The sequence below is a fragment of the Triticum aestivum genome, chromosome 1B (assembly GCF_018294505.1).
Source record: "Triticum aestivum cultivar Chinese Spring chromosome 1B, IWGSC CS RefSeq v2.1, whole genome shotgun sequence".
NCBI lineage: Eukaryota > Viridiplantae > Streptophyta > Magnoliopsida > Poales > Poaceae > Triticum > Triticum aestivum.
The window spans coordinates 635,040,409-635,053,311 of NC_057795.1; the positions used below are offsets into that span (position 1 = coordinate 635,040,409).

Below are 12,903 nucleotides of genomic sequence, written 5' to 3' on the forward strand. Positions count from 1 at the left end.
AGGACATCCGTGGTCGCACCCGTTCCCACACGGTGGCTCTCCGTGCGCAAAGCGCTTCTCGTGTCCTGGGGTCAAGCAGCCCCCCAATGGCGCCTTAATGCGTGCTCTCTTCTAGAACATCCGCGGTTTCGGCCATGTTGGTCGACGCCGCCAACTAGTGGAGTACATGCGGGAGGAACATATTGACATAGTTGCCGTTCAAGAAACCATGCGTCTCGATTTCTCGCTTCCTGAGCTTGACCGTCTGAGCTCTCACCTCTTTGCGTGGCATTGGCTCCCTTCTAGTGGGAGCGCAGGCCACTCGGGTGGCATCCTTTTAGGTGTGAAGGATGCCACCTTTGAGGTGGGTAGCATGGATCGGGGAGAATTCTTTGTGAGCATGGAGCTGTTCGAGAGGTCTCTCAACTTCAAGTGGGAGGTCATCATCGTCTACGGGCCCGCCGACCACAGTAGGTCGGCTGCCTTCCTCGAGGAGCTCCTACGGAAGATTTCTGCAGCCTCCCTTCCGGTGGTAGTGGGTGGCGATTTTAACCTCCTGCGCGTGGCGGAAGACAAGAGCAATGATAATGTCTGCTTTGCGCGGATGCAAATGTTCAATGATTTCATTGCTGACCTCGGTCTCCGCGAGATCGATAGGATTGGTGCCAGGTTCACCTAGACCAACAGGCAAGCCTCCCCGACCCAGTCTGTCCTGGACCGGGTCCTAGTGTCCCCGGATTGGGACCTCCGCTGCCCCTTAGCCTCCCTCCGCGCCATCACGCGGATTGGCTCAGACCATGTGCCCCTGCTTCTCTCCTCTGTGGACGAGCGTCCGCCGGTCACCCCTCGATTCCGCTTTGAGACTTTCTGGCTCTCCCAGGCCGGGTTTATCAACACCGTTAGCGCTTGGTGGATCGAGGCTCACGCCCATCCCCATGCCCCCTTCGGCCATTGACTCGTGGCACTTCTGTGCGAAACGCGGTCGGCAGTTCATGAAGGGATGGGGTGCGAATTTGGGTCGAGACTTACGGGAGCGCAAGAAGGCGTTGTTATCCACGATTTCAGGCCCTCGACTTGCGTGCTGACATGGTGGGTCTTTCTCCGGACGAGTGGCTCTCCCTCTATGACCTTGAAGACCAGCTCTCCGTGATCTACACCGATGAGGAGGCTTATTGGCGCCTCCGTGGGGCCCAGAAATGGGTCTTGAAAGGCGAGGCGAATATGGCATACTTCCAGGCCATAGCCAACGGCCACCGTAGACGCAACACCATCCCTCTCTTGTGGGATGGTGAGACTCTCCTTCAAGACCCCCGTGACATCCGGTCCCACATCGACGGTTTCTATAGGTCCTTATTCTCTTCCGCCCCTAGAAGCGGCATCTCTCTCGCCCCCGATTGTTGGTCTGAGTCCCAGTTGGTGTCCGTCTCGGAGAATGCTGCCCTTACGACTCCCTTCTCCGAGCAAGAGGTCTGGGAGGCCATCAAGGGCATGAACCCTTCCTCGGCGCCGGGACCGGATGGCCTCCCGGTTAAATTTTTCCAGACCTTCTGGAACGTGATTAAACCGGAGGTCATGGCCATCTTCGACGAGTTCTACGTTGGATCCATTGATCTCGGGCGTCTCAATTACGGGATCATCTCTCTCATCCCCAAGGTCCTTGGGGCGTCCGACATTCGCCAGTTTCGCCCAATCACGGTTATTAATGTGATTTCTCGGATCCTAGGGTACGCCAATAGGGTGACCCTACTGGCTGACCGTGTGACTCATCCCAACCAGTCGGCCTTCATTAAGGGCCGCTACATCCTAGATGGGGTCCTTGTCCTTCATGAAGTCCTTCATGAGGTTCGCGTCAAACGCCTCAAGGCGGTTTTCCTGAAGATTGACTTTCACAAGGCCTACGATACGGTTAGCTGGCCCTTCCTCCGGGAGGTCCTTCTTCGGAAGGGCTTCAACGACCAGTGGATCACTAGAGTCATGCAGATGGTCTCTTGCGGTCGCACGACCGTGAATATCAACGGTGAGATTGGCCCTTTCTTCCCCACCCTTTGCGGGGTTCGGCAAGGCGACCCCTTCTCCCCGTTCTTGTTCAACATGGTCGTGGACGCGCTTGCCTCCATTCTGGATAAGGCGAAAGCCGCTGGCCATATTCATGGGATCACTCCCCACCTTGCCGGTGGCTCCGGGATCTCCATCCTCCAGTATGATGACGACACTATCATCATGGTCGAAGGCTCGGAGACGAACATCTCCAACCTCAAGTTCCTCCTCCTTTGCTTCCAACAGATGTCGGGCCTCAAGATCAACTTCGACAAGAGTGATGTTATGATGATGGGTTATTCCCCCTCGGAGTCTCTGGCCATCGCTAACAGACTTAATTGCCACATGGGCTCCTTCCCCACGACCTACCTGGGAACGCCCATTAGTGACTCCCGGCTCACCGTCGCGGACCTGCGCCCCTCCGTGGCCAAGCTCCAAAATCGTGTCGAGCCCTGGCAGGGGAGGTGGCTGTCCAAGGCGACCCGGACTATTCTCATCAACTCCTCCCTCTCCAGCCTCCTCTTGTTCCTCATGAGCTTCTACAGTCTCCACGAGACCCTTCACCAGGAGATCGCCAAGGTCCAGTCCCGCTTTTACTGGGCAGGCGACCATGACAAGCAGAAATACCATATGGTCAGCTGGCCTGACATCTGCAAGCCCAGGGAGCAAGGGGGCTTGGCATCATGTGCTCTAAGCGGATGAATATCGCCCTTCTCTCCCGCTAGCTTTGGCCTATCTCGCAAGGTCATGGTGGCATCTGGCTTGACATCATCCGGAACAAATACTTGCGCGGCCAGCCCCTCGCCTTCTGCCAGAAGTCTGGCGGATCTCAGTTCTGGCAGTCTATTGTTCAGCTCCTCTCGGTCCTACGTATCGGGACCTCCATCTCGGTGGGATCCGGAGTATCGACGTTGTTCTGGTTTGATCGCTGGGCCAGGGACACTCCCTTTGCGGTTCGCTTTCCCGGCCTCTTTTCTATCTCCGTCGATCCCGTGATTTCTGTTGATAGGGCCCTTCTTGACTTAGGGCGCCTTGATTTCCGGCGGCCTTTCGGCCCCTTGGAATCCGCCGCCTGGCGTGAGTTGCTTGACTGTGTCGCTCTCCACGAGCCTATGGTGGATTGTGGCCCTGACCTGGTGCGCTGGCGCCTTGAGCCTTCGGGTCAATTCTCCACCAAGTCGCTATACCTGGCCATCGCCCCTTCCTCCGCCCCCTCCCCCTTTCGATGGTGTGGTCCATCCGCCTGCCCCTGAAAATCCGCATCTTCATGTGGCAATGGATTCGCGGTCGGGTCCCGTCCGGGGTGGAGGTGCGCAAGCGAAATGGCCTGGGTACTGGCATCTGCCCGCTCTGTGGGGTTCCCGAAGACTCGAACCACATTTTCTTCTCCTGTGTTTCCGCCTAGTCCCTCTGGAGGTGCTTTCGCGAAGTGGTCGGTGGAGATTGGAGTCACACCAACTTCCCGGACTTATTTGCCGAACTCCAGATGTCCCCCGTGACTTCTCGCCACATTAGGTGGCTTGAGATTGGGGTCCTCGCTTGGACCCTCTGGACTGTCCGCAATAAGCTAGTGATTCAGCGCACTCCTCTTCGTCGGCCTACTGACGCTCTCTTCAAACTCTCGGATTTCTTGCAGCTTTGGCGGCCGCTTAGCCGCCCCCTGGACCGCGACGCCATCTCAGCCTTCATCGCCGACCTTCGATCAATGGCCGTCCGCCTGTCGCCGCCGCCCCCGCCGCCTCCGCCGGAGCCAGACTAGGCGATGTCTTCGTCCGGCGTGTTCTATCTTTTTCTTTTCTTTTCTGGGCTTGTTGAGTTGTGCCCTCAGCAGAACCTATGTACTTTATTGTGAGACTTGAGTGTGTGTGTGTGGACTTGGATTCTGTATGTGGGGGCTCTGGCGGTTTGCTTTATTTATAAAGCGGGGCGAAAGTCTTTTTCCGTAATGCTTGGAGACAACTTTGAAGCGAGCTCTTGACTGAGGTCACACCATTCGACATCAGCCTCGTGGATAGGAGATGCATGAGGTTCATGGTTCTTATCTTCAGTGTCCTCACTTGAGCCGTTTTGACTTGAGCTACCTATAATGGAATCTGCGTTGGAGGTACCTATAATGGACGAGAGGCTGAACTGAAACACACTGACTTCATATATGTACACTTCAGCGCGAATTGATTAACACACCTATGTTAGTATAACCATTAGGAAAGAGTGGTTGTGCTTAGCTCACCTTCTGAACTGAAGCTGAATGGTGCAGGCTCCAAACAGTCCCTGCAGCAGAAAGTAGTAAATTTTATCAAATGCAAATAGTTTTTTTTTTTGCAGGATGTATTTGGTTGCAGTCCCAACTAACTAGCACAACCAGGTTGCAGTCCCAAATAGTTTCTAATTGGTTTGCAGCCAGTCCAAAGAACAATCAAATCAGACTGGGCAGGAATTTTTTTCTTGTACAGCCAGCTTTGGATGTGAACCAAACACACTCATAGACTTCATTATGCGTACTGTATTTTCATCGGTACGATTAAAGGATCGAAGTATAGATGACATACCGTATCCCAGCATTGGACAAACATTTTTATAGATTTGATTCGTTGGCACAAATGGCGTTATCCCTTCTTTCGGACAGAGGTTCATCCCAACAATACTCCCATCAACTCCAACAAGAGGCCCACCGCTTCCAACCTAGCTAGCACAAAAAATAGCCTATGATGTTTGCCTCAAAAGGGAGGGTTAGAAAACACAGTTTTGCTAGAACTCATCTAGATAAGATATAATTTGGTCTCATTCACCTTTCATAGCCATTGGATATGATGCTATAAGATGCGTGTGTGCTGACGTGGGTTGTATCTTTTCTTGTTTTCAAAGTGAATGAGATCAAATTATATCTCATCTAGCATGGTACGAGACGAGCGGGACGATGCTCAAAGCCAGTTTCGAAGCGGATTCCTCACTGAGCCCGCCTTTGAGCAGATCTTTTAACGCCTCGTTCCGATGCGAGTCTCCTAGTTGACAGAAGCATTGTATATTTATAGGACCAAAATCAACTAGGATAGTGAGTACAGATTCATAACTGGAAAGGGCATGCAGATGGAGGAGGGTCGGCCGGAGTTGAGAGAGCGATGGGCATCATCGTTCCAGAGGGGACGGAGTTGCGTTTTTTTTTTTTTTGAGAAAAATAAAATAGGGCAGAGTTTCGTGAGGGCCAACCTGGGCCGTGGCCCGCCCAAGCAAGCCTCTTGGAGCAGAAGAATAATCTGTTCATAGGCCCAAGCCCATGCCTGTCACAGCGTTCGACGAGATAGCAGCCCAGCGCCCAGCGCCCAGGAGCTCACAACCCTCTCGCAGCACTCAGCACACCGCAGCCGCCGGCCGGCCGCCGCCCCACGGGTGACCGTCAGCCGCCGCCACCGCCCACCGACAACCGTCCACCGGCGCACACCAGCCGCCGCCCACGGCCGCCCCTATCGATCTGTAGACCCGCTCGCCTCCGCGTCACCATACACGCGTTCCCCATCCCACCTCCCCCGCAAGCCAAGCCGCCGCCACCCTCCCCCGTCGTCCCGCCAAAACCCTAGCCAAAAATTCCCCATTCCCTCCACGAAAGATTCAAACCCCGCCCCCAATTTTCAATCCTCCTCCCGCCGGACCCGATCCCACTCCCACCAACCCTCCCGAGAAAACTACCCATTAAAATCCCTCCCGGATGCGCTCCATTTCTTCCGCCATGAGGTCGCTCCTCCTCTCCGCCCCCTCCCCCGCCTTCCTGCCCCGCTCCACCGCCCTCCGCCCGCTCCTCTCGCTCCCTTTCCGGCCGGATCTTTCCCGCCCCAGGCCCCTCGGCCCTCCGGCCAGGTCGCTCTCTAAGAAGGCGGCGATGACGGCGGCGGCGGCGGCGGCCAAGGCCCGGATAGACGGCCGTGGTTCGGCGATGGAGGCCCGGGAAGCGCAGTCCGGCGAGATTCACGTCATCGTCGGCCCCATGTTCGCTGGCAAGACCACCGCGCTTCTCCGCCGCGTCCAGGCCGAGGCCGGCACCGGCAGGTACTCACCCCGTCCATTCTCTTTCTTGTTTACTGATTCATTTCGCTGACTGCCAGTGAACCCCAGTTCCTGTCAGACAGTCAGGGTTTCTGATAAGACCAAAGAAAAATCAACGCTCACAAGAGTAGGCATTAAGCCAAGTACAGTAGTATATAATACTAATGTGCTTCTTATATAAATCTAATTGTCAATATCTTGCATAGAAAACTGGTGGCCTGTCAGAGGTTCACTGGTCAGTGATGGAATAATTCATGATCTTGGCTAAGTATATAATAACTAATCTTCTTATATAACTCTAATTGTCAATACCTTGCATAGAAAACTGGTGGTCTGTCAGAGTTTCACTGGTCTGTGATGGCATAGTCAAGGATCTTAGCACACTCAAACTGATATTTAGTTTCTTTCTTAAAAAGGCTGCTACGTCTCGAGTGATTTTCTTAGTCAGCAAGAAGATTGTTATTGGAGAGATTTTGATGGAAAAAATGCTTCTTGTTCTTTCTGTCTCCTGAATTCGACGCTTTTTGACTTCACCATTTACTTCCATATGTGGGACAATTTGTCGTGGTAGAATTTTGACATCTTTGCTCCTTGCAATACAGGACTGTGGCACTCATAAAGTCTGACAAAGACAATCGATATGGATTGGATTCTGTTGTGACCCATGATGGCACAAAGATGGCATGCTGGGCTCTACCAGAGCTTTCAACTTTCCAAGATAAATTAGGGAGAGAGGCTTATGATAAGGTGTGTCAAACACTTTCACCCTTCAATTTGGTTAATCATGCTGTGCACTGTGAATTACTACTGCCTTGCAAATATTTTAGTTCTTTCAATGGATGCTTCAAACATCACTCTGCTATTGTTTGGTAGTCTTATTTCTCGCGCAATGTATTGTTACTCCATTTTATGCCGTATTGCTTCAGATTCTTTTTGCGAAAATGTGCACAAAAATTATACCTTGACAGTGCTTTCTCAACAAGGTAGAAAAGAGAGGGATCTAGACTGTTGCTATCTGTGCTTGTGCTAGCAGTGAATTCATAAAAGTAAATGTGTCATCCAGCATTATTTGAAAAGGAGATCTGTATGCCTATGCAAAATGCTATCATTTGGACCTGCACAGGTGGAAAAGTTTAATATTGGAGTGGTAGTTGAATGATCTTGGGCATGTTTGGTTGGATGCCACAATATTGCACAGTTAAGTTAGCCAGCTTTTACTTTGTTATGTTAATGTCTGGTTCTTCTCTGAACTTGTCATGTTTCACCTCGTTTGACCTATAACCCACATTTCAAGGTCATGTTATTTGGTCACACTGAGGAAGGTGAATCCACCCAGTCTGTGGCTACAAAAAATTGTTTTTGCTCTTGGCCTGAAATAGCAGTAATGCTCCTGTTTTCCATTTAGCTGAGGTTTGTGAAAGAAGTGAACATTGAGTAATTGTGGCAAGGTAGTTGACTGGAAAACTTACTGCCTCCAATCAAAATATGTTATGGTTGACTTTTCATGGTTGCTGGTAGCCATTTGTTTTTCAATAATATATTTGCAAGCCTGTATAAATTGCCAAATGTACTTGTGTTTATTTGAACAGTCTATGCCTGAGAAGCCATTACTGATCAAACAACAAAAACTTTGACTAAAAGCATCCCATGTTGAAAATTGACGAGCTTGTAATCAGAGGACCTTGTTTTGTCACATGATAGCAGGAGGCAGTTTGTCATGCTTAGAGTTCATCTACTCACCTGATTTAGTAAATTGTCAATGATATGGGTTGACACTAGCTAATCTGTTATTCAGCCATTCTTAAAGAATACTCCCTCCGTCCCAAAATAAGAGTCTCAAAATGTACTAAATTTAGTACAAAGTTGAGACACTTATTTTGGGACGGAGGGAGTACCTGTCTGTGCGAACTTTCTTTTATCTGGTTATCATCACAACTTATCGTACAGTTGCTATGTGAGATGGTACCACCTCCTATCTGTACTGTTGCTATGGGAAATGGCCTGGAAGCTTTAGCCAGCCAATGCTGGTTGAGATAAGAGCTGTTGGTTTTTTCATGTCATTGTGTAGCATGGTGGTATTGAAGCTGTTGGTTTTGGTTGTCTGTAAGAATCTCATCAAAATTTGCTGCTACAGGTAGATGTCATAGGTATCGATGAAGCCCAGTTCTTCGATGATCTTCATGATTTTTGCAGCAAAGCTGCTGATCATGATGGAAAAATCATTGTGGTTGCAGGGCTAGATGGTGATTACAAAAGGTACTTGCTGAATGATTTATCCTGTAACTTGTTTAGTTTCCCTATGACTTGGCCATTTGCTGAATCTAAGGCTGTTATATAGATAAAATCATCCAAATGGTCCAAATTTCATTCAGAAGGTATTGCAATTCTTTTTTTTATCATGCCTACTGTTTGATGATCGAGTTGTTCCACAGGAACAAGTTTGGCTCAGTGCTGGACATCATTCCCCTGGCCAACTCGGTCACCAAGCTGACAGCACGGTGTGAGTTGTGCGATCGCCGGGCGTCCTTCACACTGAGGAAGACACAGGAAACCAGGACCGAACTCATTGGTGGAGCCGATGTGTATATGCCTGTGTGCAGGCAGCACTACCTGGACGGGCAGATTGTCATCGAGGCCACAAGGATTGTCATGGATATTGAAAGATCCACGGAAGTAGCTCGCTGCTAGTTAGGGGTGTGTGCCTTGCCCAGAATATCCCTCTCTTCAGTGCGTTATTCATCCAACAGCGTGTTGAGATGTGCTACCAGTGTGTACCTGTTATTGATCATCTGTGGCAGCATGCCAGCCTGAGTTTCAGATTATGAGGCAATGCCATATTACCATAGGAGAACATAATTAAGTTGCAATTTGAGCAGATTGTAAATATTTACCAGTTGGGAATGTTGGTGCAAACAGCTCTTCTTTTAGAATACCCACCTGTTGTGACACAATGGGGCATAAGACAGATTCTGGCCGGGAAGCAGTGCGTGTAATATGCGTTTATTGGTTAAGAAACATTGATTGGCATGAAATTGTTAGTCCCTGTATGAGGTAGAATGAGAAACTGAAGAGGTAACAAATGGTTATGTATTTATTTGTGAGCATGACTTATAGTACGTTGTAATTTGGATGCTCCAGTTTGGAAATATTGTGTGTGCAGAAACAATCTTTTGGTACACATTAAGTGTTAGTCAAAAAGACATGATCTGCACAGCTTAGGTTGATGCTTTTGGTTGAGCCCAGTTCTGCTCTCTTTGACAGGCCTTCATCTCCTTGATGGATGCGGGCGAGGTTGTGGGGCTAAGCAACGCCCATTTGGCCATCCGTTTGGCCTGGGCCTGATGTGCAGAGAATCACTCGGCGCAGCGCCCGTAGTGCTCTCCATTTATCAAGAACTAAAACCACGGCAAGAGTATGTTTTTGACATAGTTGTGTTTGCTTCTGAACGTCAAATTCTCACATGTGATGTTATCCGTTAAGCTGTTTTATGAAGGCACGCGAGTTGATGGGGGTCTGAGTGTCGGTAATACTTCATCTGGTGCACCAAAAACCTACTAGAACCAAAAACTGTGGTGCTAAAAGCCCTGTCAGTAAAAATAAAAAACCTTGCCCAGTGGCATGGTTTGGTTTGTCTGGAGCATAGTTGTTTGCACAATCGGATGTTGTGTGATGACTCCAATTTACATAAACTTTTGCCTGTGGCGGTGTGGATCTATAACTTGAGCGAGCGGCTTCATCTTGGAAGCAAGAAATCCATTTTGTTTCTGGCATAAGTGGTCCTAATGTTCAACTACTCTGATCAAAGCCCCAGCGTTGGCTTTGTGCAGGTTTCTTGTCCGCTATTGTTTTTTTGTTAGAACTCAGGATAAATGTCGAAGAATGTATAATTTTTTTTTCAATTTGTTTCGAGCTGATGATGTAAATGTCGAAGACGAAACAATGTAAACTTTTTACCAAATCAATCAATTTTGCAGTATTTGCACTTGTCACTGAATCAATGGTACGGCTATCTAGATCTACACATTGGAAAAATGATGTGTCGCCCAATGTATCGGGCTACCTAAAGAAAATCATCGGCTGCAATTTTTTTAAAGAGTATCACCAACGACTGGTACGGTGGTACCAGACTATTAATATTATCGAACCAAAAAAGAAAAAGAAAAACGATTGCTAGCAGGCGGTGGGCCGACTGGGTCAGGCTGTGAGTGGGCTTCGAATTCATTTTCCTGTGACCCGCCACGCTCCCACTCATTTCCTTCAAAACCGCCGCCGCCCACCTCTCTGATCTCAAAAAATGCCCCCTCTGATCGCGTGATCGCGTCGGCTCCGGCGGCGGCGGCCTAGCGCTGGGCGTCGACGCCAGCCTCCTCCTCCTCCTCGCGTGTTCTTCCATCCCCGCCGCAAACCGCCAGCCATGGCGGCGGAGGCAGGCGCTCCTGGTTATAAGTTAAGGAAGAGGAAAGCAACAGCACACGAGGTGCCCGGATCGGATGCAGAGGGAGGAGGCGCCGGCGTCGATCGCATCAGCGACCTCCCCGACGAGGTCCTCGGGGACATCGTCTCGCTCCTCCCCACCAAGGAAGGCGGCCGCACCCAGGTCCTCGCCTCCCGGTGGCGCCGCCTCTGGCGCACCGCCCCGCTCAACCTCGATCACCGTTCCTTCTTACGCGACGAGGAGGGCCTCGATGTCATCATATCGCGCGTCCTCGCCGCCCATCAGGGCCCCGGCCGCCGCTTCTCCGCCCCGGTCTACCACCTCGCCGGCGACCGAGCGGATGCCTGGCTCCAGTCCCCCGCCCTCGACAACCTCCAGGAGCTCGAGCTGTGCAGCTTCAGTCACAAGTTACCGCGTCCACCCTCAACGGTGCAGATGCCGCCCTCGGCCGCCTTCCGCTTCTCCGACACGCTCTTTGTTGCCATCATCGGAGATTGCCACCTTACCGACGACATCATTCAATCGCTTCACTTCCCTAAGCTTCAGAAGCTCGCGCTTCAGAGGGTCAGCATATCCGAATCCTCGCTGCACGCCATGATTGCCGCTTGCCCTGCTCTGGAGTGCTTGCTTATTCAGAACAGTGGGGGCTTCAGTTGTGTCAGAATCAACTCCATTAGCCTTAGAAGCATTGGTGTGAGCGGTCATAGCAATCGGACAGAGACCAAATTTAAGGAACTCATCATCGAGAATGCCCCTTGTCTTGAAAGCTTGCTCACACTTGGTTCATGCGAGTGCCGTCTTATATCGGTGATCTCCGCGCCTAAACTGGAGGCCTTAGGCTATCTTTCTTCTCATTATGGTACCAGAATCTCGTTTGACTCGACAGTTATTGAGGTAGCTGTGGCCTTCCTACTTGCTTTCAATGTGCCGCTGAATTACATGTCATCTGCACTTATAGATGGTCTAATGTCATCTTCCATGCTCCATGAAGCGAATGCGTGTTGATCGCCTGACGACAGCGGTGCGCACTGTCAAGATTTTAGCTATTCTTATGCATGCTCTTAGTCTGGATACTGTTCTTGACTTGATGAGATGCTTTCCGTGCTTGGAAAAGTTGTACATTGAGGTGATAATTCTTCTGTGATGATGGTTCATCTAGTATCGACTGCTCCCATGATTCATTTACCGTTCTGAAATGATTGGTTTTTTCTTTGTTCATTTTCAGTCAAGTGGACCAGGTATTAGCAACTTATGGCGTCGTAAACACCGGACTCTTATAAGATCACTTGACATCCCTCTGAAGACTATCGTATGGAATTATTATCGGGGAATTAAGTCACATGTTGACTTGGCCACATTTTTTGTACTAAACGCTCGCGTGCTAGAATTAATGACTTTTGAGGTTAATGTTGAAGATTTCAACGAGGAGTTTTTTGCACAACATCATAAGAAGCTTCAGGTGGATAGTAGGGCCTCAAGAGGTGCTCGGATTCGTTTTACTACCGATTGGTGCTATAATTACCATATGAAGCTTAGTGTCCATGATTTGGGTCGAGCTGACCCCTTTGAAAGGACACACCCTTTGCAAGGAGATACCACTTTTGAGCTTTGCTAACTGTTAGTTTCTTTAAGTTTGTATTATCTTGGAACCTTATTATCATAATGTTAGTTCTGTTGAAACCAATTTGTATTCAGCTCGTTTAAGTTCGTATTATCTTGGAACCTTACGGCAGTTAAGCATGCTATATATTTTCATGATGCTGGTCTTGCTGAAACCAGCTTGTTCTGTATTTGATGAGAAAGTACATACATTGTTTTGTGGCCCTTGAATGCCAAGTGTGATGTTATCCGTTAAACCGTTCTATCGGTTATGAAGCCGCACAAATTGATATGCTTCCGAGTGTCGGTATCACTTCATTCCGTGCATCCAACACCTTGTCAGAGCAAGCTATAACAATGGCATGTTTCGCGTGGGATGTGGTTTGCATCAACTATTTGCAGTTGGGCTGGGGCTTTATCTTGGAAGCCAGGAATGCATTTTGTTTCCTGATGCTGAACTGCTTTGTTTGATCAAGCCCCAACCTTGGCTGCTGCTGCTGCTCATTTCTCTGTGCAGGGTTCTTGCCTCTTTCGCTTGCTGTCGGAATGCCTGGACTGTACAATTTGTTTCTCGATTTTTGTTGTGTGACGACGTAAATGCCAGTGAATCAATTATTCGGCAATTGCACGCGTCGTGCGCTTGTTAGCGAATCGACGGTGCATGGCATGTCAGAGCACAGCTGATCGATGGTTTGTAGAACCGGTCAGGAGGTTTTGCTGATTCAGTACTGGAAACTCATGGATGCCATCCAAAGCATGCAACCAGTGCTTTACTGTGTACGTGGATATAATGAAGTAGTAGCACATTGTATGTT

The 12,903-nt window shown here is 49.7% G+C and overlaps 2 protein-coding genes across 2 annotated transcripts; both read left to right on the forward strand.

Annotated features, from left to right (window-relative positions):
* Positions 1-5,780: 5,780 nt before the first annotated feature.
* On the forward strand, positions 5,781-9,200 carry LOC123144030 (thymidine kinase; the record flags this gene model as incomplete). Its single annotated transcript, XM_044563047.1, is given in 4 exon segments — positions 5,781-6,057; positions 6,657-6,801; positions 8,189-8,310; positions 8,487-9,200. Coding segments are annotated over 4 exon segments (800 nt in total), but the record flags the coding sequence as incomplete, so codon positions are not given.
* A 1,133-nt stretch (positions 9,201-10,333) lies between these two features.
* LOC123144025 (putative FBD-associated F-box protein At5g56820) lies at positions 10,334-12,216 on the forward strand. The gene is made up of 3 exons (XM_044563040.1): positions 10,334-11,383; positions 11,481-11,615; positions 11,715-12,216. Exons 1-3 carry the CDS (start codon positions 10,469-10,471, stop codon positions 12,102-12,104), a joined length of 1,440 nt encoding a protein of 479 aa, XP_044418975.1. The 5' UTR covers positions 10,334-10,468; the 3' UTR covers positions 12,105-12,216.
* Positions 12,217-12,903: the final 687 nt, after the last annotated feature.